The 23110-nt window shown below is 38.7% G+C and overlaps 1 protein-coding gene across 4 annotated transcripts in view; it reads left to right on the plus strand.

Moving 5' to 3' along the window:
- EPHA6 (EPH receptor A6) overlaps positions 1–23110 on the plus strand; it is a 519018-nt gene that overhangs the window by 111684 nt on the left and 384224 nt on the right. For all 4 annotated transcript variants that reach the window (XM_062597081.1, XM_062597066.1, XM_062597058.1 and 1 more), the window contains one exon: positions 13981–14644. In XM_062597081.1, the coding sequence (XP_062453065.1) occupies positions 13981–14644 (664 nt within the window). The remainder of the gene's footprint in view (positions 1–13980; positions 14645–23110) is intronic.

Genomic DNA, 23110 nt, shown 5'->3' on the forward strand with positions numbered 1-23110 from the left:
CCAGCCTATGGAAAAGAAGTTAAAGATTTTTAGCTGTTCGCTGTGAACATTGTCTGCTTTCACTGCACATACTTTCAATGATACTAATCTACCTTTTATGAAAGCTTCTTTCAGTGTTTCTCAATTACATCAATAAGATTTCATTGTTATCTTAATTAAATGATGTGTTAAGACCTGCAGCAATTTAGCTGTTCTAAATAAAATTCTTAATCTAGTTAATATTCTTCATACAAAAAAAAGTGAAACTGTATGCCAGAATCTGTTCCTCCTTTTTGCCACTCAAAAATCCATACATGCCTAGGTTGCATTTTGATATGATACGACCCACTGAGAAATGGGCAATACAGTGAGTGGGGGCATTGCGCTACTGTCTTGATGATTGTGTTCAACTCTAAAATTGCGAAGTATAGCTCTCTTAGGAGGTAGTTGATCCTGCCATAACTGAAAGATAAAGTTATTGAAGAAAAATGTGTAAAGTATAATCTTTCAATAAATGATACTGATCCTAATCTTATAGATCTCATCTCACAGAAGGGGTAAGGTTGGAAGGGACCTCTGGAGGTCATCTAGTCCAACTCTCAGCATAGCCTGTGGGAGGATTGAACCCACAACCTTGGCATTAGCAGCACCACACTGTAACCAACTGAGCTAAACTTGCCCCTGATCTACTTGGACCAAGAGTTGATATTCCCTGAGCAGCGGCAGCTGTGATGAATTATCATTCTTGTGGCTGCACAGTATGTCTGTAAATGAAGTTATCTATGGTGGGATCCAATAGGTCTCCAGGCTTTAGTTAAGTGGAAAAAGTCTCATACTTAAGATGAGAAGGTTGATTGTTAATCCTTGCAATTCCAAAACCTCGAAAATGTAAAGATTATATTAACTGTTCTAAAAGGTAGAAAAGCAGAACTGAAGCTAATAAATAATTAATATACTGTTCTTAAAAGGATCTGTACCATAAAAAGACTCCTCATGTTAGAAAAGAAATAAAAAATATTTTTCAAGTTCAAATTTCTTTGCCCTAACTAGTGTGCCTTTAAAATAAAGATTATGTTGCTCAAGGCTTGTTATCCTTTGTAAGATGTGTAATTGCTCCTCAAGAACTCAAGTGTTCAAGATTTCACTGATGTCTCTAAGTATTATAGCAGGCTGCTGTGTGTGGTTTGTGTGCTTTTTGTTTTGTTTAAGTTAAAGTAGCAATAGCAAATTCTATCTGCTGTCTTTGATCAGCCTTATAAAATTCCTTTAAATTTTGTGCCAGGAAGACATACAATACATAGCCATGTGGTCACAAAAAAAAACCAAACAAAAAACAAAACAAAAAAACCCAAACACCTGGTGCAGGGAATTGCAGTTTGGTTGTATGGTGCTGACTTTACTTGTCAATACTAACATGCACTGGAGAGCTAGAAATACTTAAAATAAAGTCCTACTTTTATTTTAGAGTGTAACATAACTGCCGTAAATACTAGCCAGTTGGGCAGTTAATGGTGTTGTACTTAGAAAGGGAAGCTTTTCAGAGTTATGATCCTGCAAAAAGTTTCAAAATTAAAATCTTCAAAATAAAAGAGTAAGGGTGCAGCTGAGATTCTTTTGTTAGGCATCTTTTCAACGAACGCAAAGCGTTTGATATAATTGCATGGGTACATTGCTATCTTTTATTTCTACTTCTTTATGTTCAACCCATCCACTTCAAGGGGATACAAGAGAAAGCCTCATCACAAAGGCTTAAACATCCTCTGCCCATCGCTAAGAAATGGTTTCCTGGAAAGAGCAACAGACTTTCTGGGGGCACGCTCCTAAAGCGTGGAGTGCTCTTGAGAGTGATGTCTCATGTTACAAACAAGATCTGTTTAATGTATCTGATGGAAATGATGTATTCTTCTAAGAAAACAGTACTTAGTGAACTAAAAATAGAATTAAAAAAAATGAAATCTCTGCAAAAATTCTTTAATGCAACTTACTCTACTTTTAGAAATCTGAATAACAGGCCTGTGGAAAAAAGTATTTGTTGAATATATGTATACTTCTCATCTAAGAAAGATATTCACTGAATTAGTAACTTAGAGCTGTTTTCTAATTTGCATGAACCTAAAGAGATTGAAAACCTGTATGGGCAGAGTCTGACCTCCTGCACTGTTACGAACCCATGTGATTCAAGTTTGTACATGCAACACAGAATACACAGGATCCACTTTACACTAATAAATAAAGCCATCTGAGACATTCTGCCTACCTAAATAAACTGATATAAAGTAAAATGAGATTTTCTGCTTTTAGTTTCATTAGCTATGCTGCAAATTGTTTAGAAAGTATCTTTGTTTTTATCTAACGAAAATTTGGGTGATGTAGAGGAGGAGACTAAAAAGGCACGCGAGTTGCTCGTTTTCGTAGTTGATACCTTTTCTTATTCAGCCCTGTCTGCAGAGGGCAGTACAGTGTGGGAAAGAGGAGATGTCAGGGCAGGTTCCTCTGATACCATACTCCACTTCAGCAAGTAGAGTGTTTTCAATGCTGGTTTATGTATACTATAGGATAATTAAGAGCTTGATGCTTTTTTCATTTGTGCACTCAGAAATGGGATGAAAGGAAGGAGTACCAGCAAAGGGTAGCAGGTTGTTTTTTTCCAGTAAATTTTAACGAGTGTGATTGAGCCTTGACTCCCTCGAGAAGCAGCGCTACTTTACAAACTCCGAGTAAATAAGCAATTACATAGGAAGCATGAACAAATTGATTTGCTGGAAAGCATCGCTGATTGTTTTCCTTTCTTTCCCTTTTTTTTGTCTTCCTCTGTTTCTGCTTTGGAGTTGATAGACTATATGGATAAGGTTGATATGGATAGCACTAAATTTTACATAATAAAAAGATTTTCAAATGAACATACTGCAGGCTCTGAATTCAATTTTATGTATTTGCTTCTATACATATTTTAGACACTGCTAAAGATATTCCAGCCCATAATAGAAAGTCTTTATGCAGAATTTTTATGCTCCACTCTGATTCAACCTGGAAAATGTCTCAAGTTGTAACGTATGTAGCTAGAAAGGGCAAAGAAACTTAGGGACTGTGCAAAAAAATCGAGCTGCTGCTTCTATTATCCATCTTGCTCTGTCTCCAGCAAGTAGTTCTCCTCTTCACTATTGGATTTTATTCTCAAAATTTTGGGGGATCAGTTAAACAGTAGAATGTGATGCCATTGCTCTTGACTTGGGCTTGAGTATACATATAAACACGATCCCTTGCCAGGTGATTATCAATCTTTACTTCTAATAATTCACAGCTCTGCTCCTAGTGTTTCCTCCTTTGCTGTGCTGATGGTTCAGAAGGGAAAGGTACGGTGAAAGTAAAACGAAGTCGGGAATCATGGAGTTGGCACATAGCAGCAAGGCATTAGTGTGGTGGTAGAAGACCTGGGGCGACCGCTGTCAGGTCGGCTGTTCGGCGGCTGGTGTTTGTCAGGCGCGTGCTATGGGAGAGGGCTCCGTGGCCCTGGGTAGCGCGGTGGTCACGGAGAGGGGTGACGGGCAGGTTTGAAGGAGCCTGTCAGTAGCGTGCTTGAAATAAGACCGTTGCGCCCCAGTGAAGTGTTGCAGGGGCATCGCTTCGGTTCGCGCAGCAGGGTGTGGTGGCAGATAAAAGGCATCCACGCCGATACAGCAAGCTCCTCATTACTATACCTCTCTGTGCAGGCTGGTAAAAATCAATGATCTGTCACTTAACCTTCCTCTCATTATCTTTAGTGTTGCTTCTTTAGTTTTATGTCTTAGCTTGAATTAAAATATTAATGTTTGTGAAACACTCCAAAGATGAAAAGCATTATATAGCTGTTTAGTGTGATTATTTTTATTTTTTTCCTTATGGTATAGTCTGAATTAAAAGTGATAATTAACTAGTACTAATTCCATAAGAAGCAGAAAAGGCAAGATCTCTTTTTCTTCTTGAACACTATAGACTTTAGGGAGGGATCAGGGAGAGACAGGAAGAAGCAATGAACAGATATTCTTACAGGTTTTACTTAGCCCACGTTAACCTCGTTGACTGCTTGCTAATTACAGTAATTTAAATATACTAATGCCCTCATAAAAGTAAGTTTTGAGATTCACTGCTTTTTAACTGGGAAAGCCTGGAGCACGGAGAGAGGTATTTGTACTGCTGTTCCTGGAACTAAAACACTTTCTTTTTTTTTTTTTTTTTTTTCTTTTTTTTTCCTCCCTCCTCAGTGATTACTGTTTGCATTTTTTAGTTAATCAATGATGATGAAAAGTGATGAATGAAAATGAGTCATAGCTTTCCTTCTGGGTGAGTGTAGCCAGGTCTGGTGTTCTGGGGTGTTAACTTAAAGCTCTGCTTCTTTGACTGGTGAGGAGAAAAGGCTGTCCTCCCAGTGCTAAAGGAGAACCTCAAATATGGGAATTGAAGATTCAAAGCCTCAAAAGCAAGTAAAATGGAACTATTGCTTGGAACCTTGTCTATTTAAGTCAGCTTTGTGACTTGAGGCACATGGTGAAGAGGGGGGGAGGTCGTAGACCAGCTTGCGTATGGATGGGCTCTCTGACTGAGTGTGATATGAACGTGGCCACGCTGATCCAATCACAAATAGTCGAGTAAGATTAATAGGTGGACTCTGAATTTGTCGAAACTTCTGCAGTGGAGATGCTTGGGGGCACTGAGATTGCTCATGTGTTTTTCTGTAAAGGTCTCTTCTGGTCCATGCTATTCTGTGTTTCTCCATATCTCTGTATCAAAATATTGTCACTGCTATTTTCAGAGACTCGGCAAGTGTCCCCATTGCATGTAGCTGATGCAGCCAGCTATCCTGCTGCTTTTCCAATATACCCAGTATAGTGGCTTTACTGAGCACCATTATAACATCCCTGCCCCAGTTACTACAACGCTACTAGTTGTTGAGAGGGGCAGATCCAGTGTCACTCTAGCTCCCTGTATTCAGAAAATAGAAAGCTACAAGCCGCAATAAGTCATCTGCTATTGAGCAGCTAATGTCTATTGGAGCCTGACTGCACAATAACTACACTCTGATTTCTCTTACTCCTTGTTTCTCTTATTCTAATTATAAGGAAGAATGAATCCTATTTATGAATGTAATTCTAATTCATGGCATTTCGTAGTTCACTAATATGCACAAAACTTACTTTTTTCTTGTGTGTACACATGAATTATTTCACAACAGGTCCAGGTATTTTTTTCATATAAGTATCACTGTTTAGAACTATCACATTTTGCATGTATTCTTGTCTTAATCCTGCAAGTCTCATTCAGCCAAGTCACGATTGCTAGCCTCTTGTTCTTATTAGCCTGCCAGCATCACCACTATTCAACATTTTATCTTAGCAGAGGGCCTCTGCAAAAGTTGAGAGCCTTCCTGCTAATTGCCAAGTATAACTCCTATAATCAGTTAGATCCAGCTCTGCTCTAGTAATAGATACATGTAAATTAAATATTTTTACTCTATTATATATATTGCAGATTGTATATATAGTTTGTGTTTTTTCTGCTGTAAAACAGGTCAGCCTGAAGGATGGTACGCAGGCAGATTTTGAAGAGCACACAGCAAGGCTGCGAGCTAAGAGCCACAGTATCTGGAAAAGGCATAGACTTCCTGCTCTAAGTTTCTGCTAATTCTGAATTCATCGAGAACTTTGCATTACATGGGGATTAAATGCATCTGGAAGGGTGATCAGCAGCACTTTTCACCATTGCATTGTGGCATCTCTCAAATCTTGCAGGAGTTCTATTAGTGTATCTCATTTAAAAAGAAAATTGCTGTCTGGCTCACCATCTTTGCAGATCCTTGATGCAAATCATCGAGTCTTTTACAGTCCAGAACGCATTCAGGAAAGCAATGGGCTTACCCACAGTGCTAAGGAGAATGGCGTTTTTTATGTTGCGGTTGGCTTCAATTATATATTAGTTTGTTATAAACGGCCTTCATGTTTTGTTTTTTTTAACATTTTTCTGCGCATCCCTTTTCTATTAACATGCTTTGCCTTTCGAGGATCTAGAGTAGAAGGGAAGATGCATTATTCTTTCCAACTCCTGTAACAATGCTTTGTGCTTTCTTTGTGTTGTTTTTGAGCCACAGAATGTTTATTTTACTCTTTCTGATACATAGCCTGCTTTATCTCTAATCACTCCTCTTTAGCATGCAGCAGCTAAAAGAGGTGACATTGCTATACCATAGCAATCTTTTTCATTTTTGCCTGGCATGTTGGGTCCCCCCAACCCCTTGCCTTTGTTTCTCTAATCTGTACTTACCTTGACTATTGCTTGTCACCATAGGGTTTGAATGCATCCCAAATAAAACATTAATCACAGCATCATACTCTCTAGAGGATTGCAGGCAGTTATGATGCATTTTATTTCAGGGTCAAAATTTTCTGGGTTGTAGGCAAAGGATGAAAGCAAGTACTCCATGTTATCCAAAAGCTGTCTTCCTCCCCTCTGTTTGATATTCCAGAAGCTATACTTCCGATTGGTTTAGGAAGTGTCCTTCAGTCAAGAACATGCATCAGTCTTCTTTCCCTAAAGAAGGCACTGATTTACTAAGAGGGCTTTCTTGTATTTTAGCTGTAGAATAGCCTTATCCAGAGGAATGGCTTTCCTTTTTCTTCTGTATCTGGAGAGCAGAAACATTAGGCTATGAGCATCTTTTTACCTGATGCATTATGATACTGCTGTCCAGATGTTGGTCAAATGAATTGACTTCCTCGGGAGTTTGAGCCCACATCAAATCAGATGTTTTGAAATATAAGCATGTTTCTTGGTATCTTGTCCTTTTTCTAGCATATGCTAGAAGAAGGTCATGTTCAGGACCTATGGCTCCCTTCTCCAAAGTGATCACATGATGTGCTATCCAGTTATGAGAGTGCTGTCCGATTTACCTTTTGATCTCCATTCCTCAGTTGGCTAATATTCCGTTAATGTCATATACCCTGACACTGGTTTTGCTTGGATTCCAGGGCGCATCCGCCAAATCTTGGCAGCTTCTAGCCTCACTTGCCTGAAGAAAGCATAGATGTTTATGGTTTCCAGAGCAAAGGAAAGTTGCATCATCTGGAGAACCTAATCTTCGTACTCTTTCCACTGTTCAGTGCTTCACATAAATAGTGGAAGAGCAACTTGCTCTTCTGGATTTTCTATTTTGAGTGCATTAACAGCCTTCTAAATCATCCTCGCCACTTCAGCCATAGAGCAGCTGTTCCATAGTCCAAGACCTATTAATGTTTTCTTTTTAGAACACAACAAACTAGATAATCTTCCATGTTTTTCCTATACTCCATTGTTTATATTTTCCTAGTTATTTTTTTAATTCTAATTCAATCTTGCTTTTTCAATTACATTTACTACTACAGAATTTTGAAGGGTTTCCCATTGACTCTATTATAGTCTGCACCTGTGTGCTGCTGCCTGTGTGAAAACATATGCTACATTTTCCTTAAACCTGGGCTGTAATTGTAGTTGTAGTTTTGTAGAACTAATTTAATGCACAGTATGTATTTGTATACATTCCATAAGCAATTTTATATCAACTTGATATAAATGTAAGACTATAAGTAGTTTGATTGCTATGGGTTTTTTTGTTTTTGGTTTTTGCCATTTATGCCAACTTGTAGTTAATGAGAAATATTTGAATCGCTGTGGGATTTTGTCTGCCTTTTTTGACTGACCACCCTTCCTAAGTATTATCACTACTAGTCTTAATGAGTTTTGGAGGAATGAATATTTTTTCACATACAGATACAGTATAACAATTCTGTTTGAGGAGCCTGAGCAAACTGATTCATATTGTAAGAAGTCATTCAGTGATCTACTTTTCAGAGGAGTTGTTGTAGATTTCACATCTAAAAAAAGCTGGAGGTAAAGAAAAATGAGTTGGAGAGAGAGAAAGGGGGAAAACATTAATGGGATGCTATTAATATACAGTAATTATGTTCTTGTTAATATTCCCTAATCTTCCTGTTCCCAGGGTTATACTTTAAGATCGATTACACTTTAAAGTGTTCACTTTCTAAATACATTAAGGGATATTTTTTTCCCAGTTCTGTTTCTAGTATTGCTGGGTTTTGCTTGAATGTCACTGCAGTAGCTGGATCTTTAAATCTGCATTTGCAGATGGCAGTCAGCAACTGTGCATGCTAAGTGAAGGTCTTTATTGCTTCCTAGCTTAGACCTTTCTGATCCCATTTCTATGGAGATCATCTCTTTGGAGATAGTATAAGGGAATTTTAAAAACTTTTAAAACTATCTTATTTTTACCATTCAGCTTGTTTCCATGGAAATGGGATCAAAAAGATTGTCAGTGCTAACAGTTGAAAGTGAGAATTCACTTGCAGATTTCAGGAGATGACTCCCAGCTGAGCACTGTGAATACTGATATCCAAAACAAGTAATAAACTATTTCATACAAATGACAGCAGTAGAGGAAACAATTAAAATATTAGGAAAACATCATTTCTCTCCCCTGCTCCTCCCCCCATTGGGAGTGATGATTATACAAATGCTTATTTAACTGCTCTCAGATACATGAGGTACCTCTAATAGCTTGCACCTTTCTTCAGACTGTGTCTATGGGGAGTTGTAGTTTTATAAAAACCAGCATCGTCCATCCCTTTTCTGTTAGGGCTCTGACCTATTCCAAGCGGACATCTGTGAGAGATGAAGGATACACATCAGGCAAATCATATTGCTTCAGTGTAGGCTCACTGATGTTTCAAATGCTGACCTGCTTTTCTACGTAAGAAGCAATTGACAGTTACATTTCCTAAATTACAGAGCCCTCTGACACCAAAAGAGTAAAACAGATCTCTCTAGCCTGACCCTTATGCTTCTCGTTCCTTGATTTGAAAAGGCAATCTTTCTTCTGTTGCCAAGGTAGGTTATAAGGCTTATGACCTTTGAGGACTTGCCTTTACAGTTATTTCTTAGAAGGGAGTAAAATCCAGACAGTGACTGAAGATGGGTTTATCGCGTGTTTGTTTTGGGGTACAGGTTTTTCCCTTAATTCTCCCCCATCATGGAAAGCTGGTATATATTTTGCTCTGCAAAGAAAGATAGGTGTAGAATATTTTACCCAGCGATCCTATTGCGGCTACTTACTATCGGTCTGAACATCCAGCTGTGTTGTGTGGTGAGCTGGCTCATCCAGGAGCTGAATGAACTCAGGCACGCTGGTTATGTACGTGTGGGCACGGAATCGCTGCGTTTTAAAGAACAGCTAATTAACCCGTGAGTAGAAGAAAAAGGAGAAAGAAAAAGAAACTTTCCCAGTTAGAACACAAATAGCATCTGTAAGGCGAGAAAGTCTCTTTCATTCCTTAAACCCTGACTAAGGGCTTGGGCTGAGGGGACCAGTGCCGCCATCCTTTTCTTTAAATGAAGTAAAAGGAGCCTCGAACTGTTCAAGACGCTGAAGCTGCCACACGCAGGTTACCAGGCTACTGCTGGGGTCGGTGCCTGTGTAACTCCTGTCTGAGATTAAAAGCAACTCGCTATTAATTCATCAATCCGTGCGACAACTCGTGGGAAAGGTGTCTGTCGCTGTAAGTGATTTCAGCCTATTATAAGTTAGACATTTTCAACTCCCTCATGTAACTAACCCCTATTAATCAGAAAAGCCTCTCACAGCAGAGTTTAATATAAAAAATAAAATACAGTAATGAATCCTTCGAGTGTGAACAAGATTCTCAGCAAATGGCAAAATGGAGGTGGCGAGCGGGGGAAGCGAGAGGCCCTCTGCGCGGCGGCGGGTGGCGAACAGCCTGCGGGACAGGTCCTCGCGCGCCTCCTTCTCCGCTGCCCCCGGGAGTTGCCTGGTCTGCGTGGCAGGCCCTCGGTAAATCGTTCCAGCTGTCAGTTCGGCGTGCCTGCCCTGCAAGCAGCACAACCTGGCCGGGGTAAGGCTAGAGTAAGGCCTCATCTTAAGAGGCTGACCACAGTTTAAAGATAACAGCGGCGATTCATAATTTATTGAAATAATTCTGATGTCCTTGGAGAAGCTCTGTCTGCTTTCGTCAGACTGAAACTGGCCCACGATATTTACTCTTCTTTGGGATGATATCATTAAAATATTTTCCTATGAGAAAGTAATGTGTTTAGAAGTAATACATAATATATGAAGTGCAATCTTTTTTGTAATGCTCACGGTGGATAAAAACTTCATTGGTACAACCGACTGACTTGTAATAAATACTCCTCTGTGATTTTGTGAATCTGAGTGTAGCATTCAGTTTAAAATAAAATACAAAAAGCAAGAAAGTGGGAAAGACCCTGAAAAGAAGTGTGTTTATTACATATAGCTAGTACAAGAGAGGAAGTAGGTTCTTTGCTCTTCTCAGTGCCGTCTCTAGTTCTAAAACGAAACCCTCCTGTTAACCGCAACGCGGCTCTAGCGGCCTGAGCAGCGTGGAGGGAGCGTCCGCCTCCCTTTCCCTTCCACGTGGTCAGGGGCTCGCCTCGCACGAAAGCGGCACGCTCTGAAACCGCGGAGCTGGGCCGCGTGGTGGGCTGCCCAGGGTCTCAGCTGGAAGGAGTCCAAAACGCAGCTTGCCCAAAGCAGGCAGCTGCTGCGAACGTCCACGTGTGTCATGTTAGGGGTTCGGGGAGGAGCGACTGCGACCCAAGCACAAGTGCTTCCAGGCTGGTTTTGTTAGAAAAAGAATGACACACTTTAATGGAAATGTGAAATAAAAACAGTATTTGACTCTGGAAGAACATGTCATTGCTAGAGATTATCTCAGATTCAGGGTTCTGTTGGACCTTGGATCCACGCTATATTGATATTTTCGGCCAGTTGAACCCACTTCTCTTATGCTTCCTATCTGAGAATGGCATAATACCACACCAAACTCAGAGCAACATTTGTAAGCATACTTTTTACAATATATCTCAGTACAATGGTTAGCAGCAAATTTAAGGGCTCTAATTCCAAAGTTCATGTTTAAAAATTTATCTCACAGTGTAGTGAGGATATATTAGAAGTACCTTTTTTTTTTAGGAGACTTTTTTGCTGTTAGCTTTTTTTATTCCAGTCTGAAGATTAATCACCAATTCAAAAAAATATATTGTACTCCCACCTACTACACCTTTATTGTGGTTATTGCCTTTGGTAAGATACTGTTCTAGAGCTGATAGCACATCTCCTTTTAATGTGGTTTGATGGACTTGGACAACACTGTACTTCTATTTGTTTTTCTAAATCTACACTGCAGTTATTTCTGTCATGCTCAAATTTATATTATGTTCTTTGGATGTGGGGAGAAGGGTGATATGTCCTTGGTTCATATGACATATCTCAGTGAGCAAAATAGGTACCACTGGGCTGAGAGGCTTTCGTTTTTATTTTTAAGCAGCCTCTTCTTGCACGTTTTTACTTGTTTGAAGGTATGGAGCTATGAATTTTAATTGTGCTGCTTTTAAAATCTCTCTTTGCTGGGAATTTTGAATCAATTCTGGCTGTGTGGCTTTGTGCTCTGCAAAAGAGAAGAGGCCTGGCTCACCAAAACCTCCAGATCTCCTTTTCTGTTCTTGAAGCCCAAATCTACTCGGAACCTGTTTGATGCTTTCCATTATCATTCAGCATCTGATGTGGGGCCATGGCACAGAGATGAGCCCTGCGCTCACTAGTCCTCTGCTGTACGATTTTGACTAAATCTGTATTTGTTGTTGTATTTGTGTCTTGCAATTAATGCTGAAGTAGCAGGTTTTTTCCTAACTGACCACATACCAAGCTCCCAGAGGTCAGAAGCCTTTGGCAGTAGAAGAATCTCTGAAGAGCCAGCAGCATGTCTGCCAAGTCTGTGCGCCATAGTCTGGCTGTCTATAGTATAAAAAGCATGTGTTATGATTATTAAGAGAAGCAGCGAGATGCTGTCCTTTCACTCCTGCTGTGATACGGAAGACTTCCCAAAAGTGATGACATACATTTGTATGCCTTGACTTACCCTGTTTTTCAGCATAACTCTCAGACCTGCTTTGCGGTCAGAGGAATCTCAGGTTTTCCTAAAGAAAAAGACACTTTTTTTTTTCTTTTTACCCTTAATCCCAAATCAAAGCTGGCTAGCTTTATGTCTGTTTTAAGTGTTCACGTGGGTCTTAAGAGTCATCTAATGTCTGGGGACTTTTTTGAAAGTGAAGACCTAACTCGTAATTGATATCTTCACCTGATTTTGCAGAAAAAGGTGAACAAATCAGTCTTTTACAAAACTGAGGCTTATGCTTTTAAATAGTGATAGGGTTTTTTGCGTACAAATGGTAAACTGAATGTATACTCTGTCCATTTCCCCAGCCTTCTGGGCCATGAGCGAAGAGCATTTTCTTCCCAGTAGTGAAATAATAGGCACTCTGAACATTAAGGCTCTCCAGTAGTCAAAATGCATCTTTGGACTATAACTTTAATTTTTTTAAAAAAATACTGAAACTGTGTATAGTAGAACAGCCTAATGTGGGGTGAGGTATCCGCAGGCTAACAGTATTTAATTCCTGTTAGAGCAATGACGTGGACAGTCCTTATCTTCTTATTGTACTCAAAATTGCATATGGTCTATAGTTTGATCAAGTGCTTTGACATTAACCTTTGATATGTAATGAATACAAAATTTTAAAATTACTTACTTAACCAAAGTGACTACAAAGTTTGAGAAAGTTGGTAAGAGCCAAAATACTCCATAAGCTTCTTTACCTCTAAGTACTCATTCAATTTAAAGTGTCTTTTTAACAAATTAATGTGCAAATAATTTTGAATCAATGTGTTAATAATTTGTTGCAAGTATGCTAAGCCATAAACACTTAATAGTATACATTTTTGATGGTTTATAGCTTTAAAATGAAGTAATCTGGCATTTTGAGTGATGTCTATGACCGGGTATTTGGCATATTGATGTATCAGTATACAGCTAGAATGCTGTATGAGAACACTGCATCTAAAAGGCCACGCTGAACTTCTTGTGGCATACACAGCTTTTAGATGCAGAACTGTAGTTAGTCTTGTGTTTTCATGAGAAAACATACATATCTAATGCTATATTGATATTAGGAGTCCTTATTTGAAAACTGACTCAGTTTTGTTGGTTATTTCAGGCAGCTGGTAATCCTTTAGAGTTGCAGATTATGTAATAAATTAAGTATTTGACAAGTCTTTCATGTATAGCATATAGATGATTTTTCATAGATTCAGGTTTTTGAGAGCCTCCACATAGGAATTTCGATGAAGAGCTGTTAAGAAAATGTCTTAACGTTAATGCAAAACTCAGACAAATTCCTCCTTCATCTTCAAACTCTAAGAAAGAATTAAAGAGGCAACAAAAATGACATGATGCCTGTGACAGATTTTTTTTTTCTTTTTTGAGAGGAAATAAGTGTAGTACAGACCCCATAGAGCCAGAAGTGTAACAGTTGCATACTCTATGGACTCATAGAGTTAAATGTGTCTAGGGCCATAGTGCAGCCCAAGACAGCCTGTGCTGGTGTCTCAGACGCTCCAAAGCAGAGTGGCTGCATCCTTGGCCTCTGCTGCACTCTGGGGATTGCTTGGCTGACTGCCACGTGGCCAGCCCGAAAGCATGCCAGATAGCACTGTCCTAGTAATTCTGCCACACGAATGATTGCATCAAGTGCCCGAAAATGTTCTCAGGCTTATTGAGTTTACTAATGCAGACATGGCCAGTGTCGTCTTCTTCCACTGAAGCCTCATTGATTAAAGACTTTTTTAGTAATAGAAATTTATCAGAGTTTCTGAAATGCAAACTGTTTTACTTTTCTGTAGTTGATACATGCTTCTTACTACAATCTTTCCTCTAACCTTTAAGTAACAGAGTTTAATTTTAAGTCAATTAAACTTTAGGTGTGCATACACGTATGTGTATACATGGGCTCTCTGTATATGCAAAGACGTGAAACTCTTTGTTGTTGTTGTATGGGTTTTTTTTTTTTTTTTTTTTTGGTTCAAACAATTTATTTTCTTTTCAGTGGGATGCCATAACTGAAATGGATGAACACAATCGCCCCATTCATACTTACCAGGTATGTAACGTGATGGAACCAAACCAAAACAACTGGCTTCGAACAAACTGGATCTCCCGTGATGCTGCACAGAAAATTTATGTGGAAATGAAGTTTACCCTGAGGGACTGCAATAGTATTCCATGGGTTTTGGGAACCTGCAAGGAAACTTTTAACCTCTACTACATGGAGTCAGATGAATCTCATGGAGTAAAATTCAAGCCAAACCAGTATACTAAAATTGATACTATTGCAGCTGATGAGAGCTTTACCCAGATGGACTTGGGCGACCGCATTCTTAAACTCAACACAGAAGTTCGTGAGGTTGGACCAATAAACAAGAAAGGATTTTATCTTGCTTTTCAGGACATTGGAGCATGCATTGCTTTGGTCTCAGTTCGTGTTTATTACAAAAAGTGCCCTTTCACAGTCCGTAACTTGGCTATGTTTCCTGATACTATTCCAAGGGTTGATTCTTCCTCTTTAGTGGAAGTGCGTGGCTCCTGTGTGAAGAGCGCTGAGGAACGTGATACTCCAAAATTGTATTGTGGAGCAGATGGGGATTGGCTTGTGCCTCTTGGACGATGCATCTGCAGTGTAGGATATGAAGAAGTGGATGGTTCCTGCCATGGTAAGAAAACATTTAATAAAAATGATATTATGATGTTACATGAACAGCAAATAGCCTAACTGCATATTGGAAATAGTGCATCACGCTTTCAAGGAATGCTCGAAAGCAGAAATAAGAAAGGCCATTTTAAGTCATGCTGTTGTTGGTTTCTAAGAAAACCTTTGGTTGCTAAAGCTTACCTTTGTTTTGTCTAGCTGTAGATGCCTACAATCATCTTGACTCGTATAATCAGTGGAAATAAGTGCACACTTTAGGGTAGTGAGGACAGTGATACACTGTCATAGGTGGGCACAAAGGCACAGTGAAGTGCCTCTGACCTGTCTTAAATGCCTGTGTTAGGATGAGGTGTGCAGTGACTTAAAAAAATGCCTGTTTCTCTCCATATTCCTATAAAGGGACTCTAGTCGGTTAACTTGGACAGATCTTTCCTGTAAATGGAGAGAAAGGAGATGACTCCACCTGAAGACACAATGCCATGATCTATACTGCTGTAAAGGAGAGGATTTTAAGTGCCTCCATGGAAAACATGCCTTTTTTTTAATGCAGTAGAAAATCAGTAGGTATCTGGTTTTGTATTAGTTCTGAACAGAACTAATGCAAAAGGTTAAAATCAAAAGTATTCAAAATTGTATCATGACATTATAGATAATGCTATATAACTGTATAGGAAATGCTATATAACTAGTACTGGCGTTTCACAAAGAATGATGCAAGAGTGTGGTAAGCTGGATTGTTTATGAAACAAGTGTCAGTACATCAGATTTAGTTGCTGAATGTTGTTTGGCTCCTTTTTACATCTTAAAGAAATGTCTACCTTAGGAAAACTGTGCTTTTGTGATTTCTTTTCAAGAACTTTTGAAGAGACCACACAGTGTGCAGGTATATGTAGAATGACATAGCATTGCACTTTGTCAGTCTGGTAGAGAATTAATGGTGTTTCAAATCAAGGTAGCAACTTGCAGGTGACTACAAAGGGAATGTATTTTCTTTCCTTCTCAGGAAAACATCCATGGGTAGGACAGTGGACACATGCAGGAGCAAAACACGTCTTCTGCAGTATCGACATGTTGTTCTATTTGATTAAGCCTGTCTGCACCACTCTTGACAGAGAGGTCACGTTTGTGAACGTTGAGCATTAGAGTTAATGCACGGATGGAGAAATTCAGAGTACTTCAACTTCTGTGCTGTTTGGAACATAAATACATAGCTAAAATATCACAAATGCAGGACTCTGTCTGGATAAGCCTTTGAGCTTTGGTGGATTCAATTTGACACTAATACCTATAGAAAATGGGCCAGCTAAGACTCATTTTCCACTCGTCAGGACCCTTGGATAGGTAACATTTTTATAACCATAAAAAGGATGCAGCTTTTGTACTGTAGAGTTTCCTGGTAGTTAATTCTTCTGTCAGATTCACAAATCACTAGTTTACTAAAGAACAAATGTCTACCTTTTATATTCTTTTTTTGACTTTATATAACAGCTTCATATGAATTTGAGACAGAGGTGACTCTCTTTTGTAGTCATGGTTTTGTAAAGAAAGCTTCACTAGCCACTGAGGTATCTGTCTGCTTTGGGTCAACATTTGACTCATAGTAAAAAGGAAATATAAAGGTCTATGTCTGTAAATTACACAAATGACATTGCTATTGTCCACATGTTTTTATCGAGAGCTACTGAGTTTTGATCTTAGGCAAGCTGTACAGCAACTTTGGACAGTATGGAGTATTAAAAGCACACTATTGTCATCAAAAAATAATGTTCGCTTATTCTGTTGTCTGATCCTGGTGGCATAAAGTATCAAAATATGCTCATTACAAAGATAGAGTTTTGACAGTACCATTACTGGAAGTAGATTTAATTTTCTACATAAGGTCAAAAAGGTTTCTCTCTTAATGGGATAAGGAGTTTCTTCAAGACACTAATGCTCCGTGGATTTCTGTCCATTATGCGAGCTATTCTCTAAAACTGTGCATGAGGAATATAACCAGTATCCTAAGCCTAATGGAAAACCTTTCTGCAATACACACTCTGCTCACTTATTCAGTTGGCAGTGCAGTTGGCTACTGAACAGGTAGCTCCTAAATGAAATATCCGAGTACCGTACGCTCAGTCATGAGTATATGCATGCTCTTATCCATTTCCTCTAAGAGTAAGAGGTTGTTTTAGGAGGTCATAATCTAACAGAGTTTGCATGTGTGTTTTGAGATCATTTTCAGAGGTGTCTGGTTACCGCACACTTGTTCATTTTAGTTACTGTATTTAATATTACTGCTGCTTTTTTGACAGTTTCTCAAAGTATTTTTTTGTATTCCTTCATGTATTTCACACTAAAGACAAGCTCAGTTACATAAGGTACTTTCAAAATGGAACAGCAACAACTTAATTCCATTTTCACTAATGCCCACTCTTCAGCTTTTATACTTAAACCATGACTCAGGAGAGAGACTGCTGTGAAGGTTGCATTTCCATTTTCTTAAACTACTTGTGGAGATGCATGCAGCACTGGCAACTGAATGTTTCTTTTTTTTTCTTCTTTTTTTCTCTTTACAACATGAATATTTGAGGTTTGTGAACTGAATTGAGATTGCCAAATAAGTTGATACTGGTCCCACCAAACAGCTGTAATGTCCTATTTTGAGGCTTTGCTTCTAGGATAACATGTGAAAGGGAAGTTTAGAGTTAAGAGTCAGTCAAGTCATGCCTGTTAAACATTAAAACATTTGAACATTATTTATTTGCTATAAAAAAGATTTACTTTTTAATTTCTTCTCATAGAAACAAGAAGAAAGGGGGGAGAGGAATGTTGCTACACTTTGGTCATCTGTGAAAACCTTAGCTTTATGGACACAATCCTCATATTTTCTCGATTTTTCTCTTCTACCACCTTCCACCCCCTCAATCCCAAACGCGAGACCCTGTTGTTGCTCGCCTTCCATCATCACAGTGTTGGTGGTATTCGATGTCATCCTGTCCATGCTCCTCCGACAGACTCTGCGATGTACCGCCTAGGCTGCCAAAGTAAGAGAAAATATAGCTAACTGGTTACTGCCTTCAAATTGGAACTAATCAAAACTCTTTAGTACCTTTTCTTCTACATCAAAATAACTCTCAAAGTAACAATATTGTGTTCTGAAATCTGTTCCAGTGAGTAATTGGGTGGTGGGCAGGGTATAGGCTGGTATCTGAATATTTTTCCTACTTGCAAATGGAGTAAAATTTTGAATTACACACAAGCTTATGGCTCAGTGGGGAATAATAAGCTCTTTATGACAAATACAGCTGATCTGCCGCAGAATTTTAAGAATACATTTCTGTTTTGATATTTGTGGAGATAAGCACTCTCTATTCATGAAGCACCAAATTGCATAAAGAACGATAGTGTGTTGTTCGCTTATAGTTTCACAAAGCAGCGAAGAAGCAGAATGAGGAAGTCTTTGATCAGTTTTATCACTGCAGTTAAAATCATGGGGCAGCAAGTAAAGTAAATCTTGGCAATGGAAAGCAACCTAACTGGCAATATCAGTTACCTCAAAATTTGCTGGTTCTGTCTGCGTTTCCAGAGGCTTGTGAGAGTTTCTTCATCTGCTTGTGAGCCTATCAGTTTTCTCTATCCACTCATTTTTGCTTTTAAGAACATCGTTTCAGAATGAAAGTTTGAGGAGAAGAACTGGCAACTGAATTAAAATATCTGGTCATGACCAGGAACAAATTGCTACTTTTAGGTTGTGAGGCAAGGGAAGTTAAAAAAAACAAAACAAAACGAATGGCTTTAGTTGATCACAAAAGGAATAAGAATGGATTTGACAGGCATCTACAGTAAAATAAGGATAAATGGATATGTTGGGAAATAAAATAAGTGGGTGGTTCTTGAATACAAAATATGAAATAGATTATGTTACACTTTTGGGAAAATATGAATTACATTAACCTCTGCAAAATCCATTCTGTTACTGCACCTCCTGCTTATGCTAGTCATGTGATATAAACTCAATTACAGCAGTTCTCTTTAAGTATAATAAACCACTTATTGGGTGACTGATAACTGAAAGCTGATTCTTTAATGATTTATCAGAAATAAGCTGAATTTACTAAGGCTATCAATTTACTATGGATAAAAATTGAATTTAATATACAGCTGTCTTGGAACTTATTCTAGAGCCTCTAACAATCAAACATCATGTAGAGACGTGTTTTAATTTTAAAACATTGATTATTCTTGAGGAATATTTTCAGGAAAAAAGGAACAAAGAAATAATAGTGTGGTATGGTTGATACAGTTTTTTTTTTTAATAACAAGCATTGACAGAACCTCACATGCTTTATTTTAATTAAAATTCTAATGAAAAATGGGAATGGAAAGCTCAAATTCTTTGAACTAGAGTTGACTGAACAACATTGACTTGGGATACCAATGTCTGAATGTCTTTAAAAGTTGATGAATTGAGAATGCTTTTTTCTGCTATTCAGTAGTCTCAATTTTGTTAATGTTTCAGTATTAGGAACCTCTGGCTTTGCAGCCTCTCTTCAGCTGTTTCTTCTGATTCATTTAGAAAGTAGTTTCATTTTGCAAAATATGAACTAGCACATCTTAGTGAGTGGAATGTTTTGGGGGCAGGTTTAGCTCCCTTGGTTAGAGCATGGTGCTGCTTATGCCAAGGTCATGGGTTCAATCCCCGTATGGGCTATGCCGAGGGTTGGACTAGATGATCTCCAGAGGTCCCTTCCAGCCTTACCGTTCTATGATTCCCAATGACAAAGGAGTCATTTTACAAACCTTAGTGAACTAGGATATGGCAATGTGCAAACTGCTTTGTGCCCGCTCGCTAAAACGAAGCACAAAGTTCGTGCTGCAGTCGTAGCTGATTTATTTGCCTGTTGGCATGAGAGAAGCAAAATAAGCTTAAAGTGGCATGGAAAGCTTCCTGATGGTAACAGAGCTGCAGTATTGCAGAAGGCTTCTATTCTTTTTCCTCCAAGTATTTACTTACTTGTTGTCTTTTTATAGCCTGTATGCACTGAAGGAATCTGTGTAAAGGAAAAATATAGACAGGTTTGGACTATTTAATTAAAAAAATGAAAAGGCAAGCTAAGAAAACTAAAATTTAACTTTGACTGTAGTAGTAATTAACTGCAGTTATTCTTTGCTGTCATTTTTCAGGAAGGCAGACGTAAACCATGTATACATAGATATATATACATACATTTTTATATATATGTAATACAAATGTGAAATGTTTACTAATGGAATATTTATTCTACATAACTTACATGTATTTGAAGAGCTTTAGAGTTTGCTATTTTCAGTGGAAGTAGTTAAGATTTCTGTGATTGTTAGTGGTATGTAATTTTCACTGGAAACCCTCTCACATAAAGCTGCACAAGAATAGTAGCTATATATTTTAACCTGAATTCTAAATGTGGATAAAATGGTACTACAATTTGGTTCCAAATCATTCTGGTTTAAAGTTGAGCCACCAAATAAGGAGAGGTTTGTATAATCCAAAACAGTACCTTAAAAAAGTAGGAATTATGAGTAATAGCAATTCTAGATAATAGTACAGAAAAGCAGTGGATAATGACTTGCACAAACCTTCTGAATATACTTAACTACAAATGACTTCTCGCACAGTGCCAAAAATCGGACTTTATCTTAACTCAAGAATTATATAGTTTAGAAATAAGAGCAGATATACCATAGACTATATTCAAGTTGTTATGTGTTGCAGGGAGGAGGGGCACTATAGACACTACTGGGTGGCACTTGTATGTTCATAGGTACTATTTGTAATTTTTAAATGCCAGGTTGCGTGCAAAGTTACTCCATGCTGTATCTGTTTTTCATTCGGACTGTTCTTTTTCCCTTGTACGTGGCTTATCCTTTTTGTCCTCTAGGCTTACAATTTTAGTGTGATTAAAAATAACACTGTTGCTTAGGTTAGGTAGGAGGAAAACTCTAGGCAGTGGACCACAGGAGATGTCTCTGATATTATTACTATCAGAAAGAACCATTCTGGCCACATTCTTAGTTATTTGGTCTAGTCTGAAGGGGTCTGATTTTGCTGTATTCGATCACTTTGTCTCTTTCTTGTAAATTCTCTAGGCTGGTTGATGGCTTTTATAAGTATTTAAAAGAATCTATCTGTTTGTGCCCTTTCTTGCACATTAGGTGCCTGGTTTGTTCCTTCAAAAATTTTTTTTAAAAAAAATTGTAGCTCATTGGTATCTTCTTTACAGTATCTTAAAACCAGGATGGTATCTCTTAAGTTTATTACTGGAATTATTTTTTTAATTTATTTTACTGCACCAGAATGATAGGAAAGAAATAGCTGCCTAAGAGCACCTGTTTTCTGTGACAGGCTTTTCAGAAGTCGAGATTTAGAATAAAACAAAAAAAAGTCCATTATTTAATTTTGTGTGTCAATGAAAGTGCACAGATACTAAACGAACAAAAATTGTCTGCATGGTCTTGTCATGTCATACGGACTTATCTTGCCTTATTTCAAGCAAATGAGGAACCTTACAGGAGCCACCATGACCTGGATTCTAGCATATTTCCTTGGAAAAAAACACAAATTGAAGCCTTGATATTTCTAACTGCATCCGAAAAATGTATGCATAGAGAAGCAACTGATTACTTCCCAACGGAGTTAAACTTCGGAAATTACTATTTTTCACTTTATGGAATGCATGTAAAAGTACAGTATTTGGTACGAAACACTTTGACAGCACAGCAATGATGCCAATGTAGGTGAAAAGAGCAAGTTCCAAACTGAAAAAAAAAATGTTGCTAGTTCTGGTTTATAGCACTTAGACATGAGGTTTTATAAGCAAAAATCTGCTCTGATACTGGGGTATGTCTTGCCTCAGGCTTTCTATGATTGCGTGCTCATGGATGTTGATCTACCAGCTGTCCTTGATGAATACTAGAAAAAAAGTTGTTAAAGCAACTGCAGTGGTTTTTTTTTGCTGTTTTTATGACTCAGTAGTACGACTCCACAATTTGATATTAGTAGTAGAAGAGTATCTACTGTGTGTAGAGCCAATACATTTTCAAATCGTTTGATTTTAACCTGTTGCAGATTTCTCAGCTCCTTTTGTCAACTTTCTCCCCCAAGGCGTTAGGCTCGTGAGTGGCACATCTCCCCCCGCCCCAACTAGCGAGGCAGCTCAGGGGCTCTGGGCTCAGGTTGGGGCATGGTAAATGGGTACATGGGTGCTGAGCAGCTGAGCCATACGGCTTGGGAGCTCAGGAGGGGCTGGTGTGCTGGGCTTGGGGCCCAAGGCGCCGAGGGGCCGGAGCGGGAAGCGAGGCTGGGGGTTGTAGGTCTGATCCGCAGATGTATTGCGGTATGCAAGTGGATTTCTTAGTATGCAATAAGTCACCATGTAGCAATGATAGCAGTGTCTAATCATAATTGAATCCTGGGTTAAGCCTTATGCTTGGCTTGCTTGCCCCAAAATAGCTTTTTAATGAAATCTAGCATTAACAAATTCAACAAGGGGGTTGGCAGAACTGTAAAAGCAGGTCTAAGTTACTCTGACATTGGTAAAAGTGGGAATAACAGAAAGACTGGTGGGTTGGATGTTATCAGGTTGTAAGAGGCGAGAGAGGAAGGACAGGCACTAACTCTGCATTAGAGTCCAAACCAGTGGTTCCTCGTTGTTGTAGAATTTGGCCTCAAAATATATATCACATACTAGAGATATGAAAAGAGGCAAGGCCTCTCACTTCTGGAGTAATACAGGGTTTTTACATTTTTTTTCTTTTTTTTCTTCTTTTCCTGTCTTTCTTTCCTTGCCACATTCTTTTCTTGTTGTTCTGGGAGTCTTTTGTTAAAGCCAAAGCTCAAACATTGGAGACCAGTTTGCTTAGAAAATGCTCTTTGCCCTTTCCATATGATCAGCCTTCAGCAGCCAAATATATTGAATGTAGGCAAGTTCTGCCTGAATGAAAACCATGGCCTGCTGTATTTAAGGATGTGCAAGTTCAGCATTGGCTGCTGATACCTGGTTATGGCTACAGGAAAGCTTCCTCCAGCTGGAAGAAAAGGAGGGTGGGATTTTTCTTATGGGTGAGTATCTTCTCCTCAGCACCTAGGTTTCCTCAGCTTTCTATGCTGGAAAAGATGTGTATCTTAATATACTCTGAAGCGGTCTTTCATGATGAGCACAGGGAAGTGGGTAAAATCACAGTATAATAGCTCATACCTAATAAAATTTGTTTTAAACCAGCTTGCTTGTATCGCCTTGTGAGCAGGAGGCACCCACCGTGGAGGCTGCAAAGGAGAAATACCTTTTGTGAGGAAGCTGTTACTTGCAACCTTTGCCACTAATTGCACATTTGAATGCTATGTGCATGCTGCAGCATCGCATAAAAATGGCATGTCTTTAAAACTTCCACGGAGATGCATTTTAGTGAAGTTACAGTTCTGGCTTGTTAAGGGTGCATTATCTTTGTTTTT

This window comes from Rhea pennata, chromosome 1, assembly GCF_028389875.1.
Source record: "Rhea pennata isolate bPtePen1 chromosome 1, bPtePen1.pri, whole genome shotgun sequence".
NCBI classification, from domain to species: Eukaryota; Metazoa; Chordata; class Aves; order Rheiformes; family Rheidae; genus Rhea; species Rhea pennata.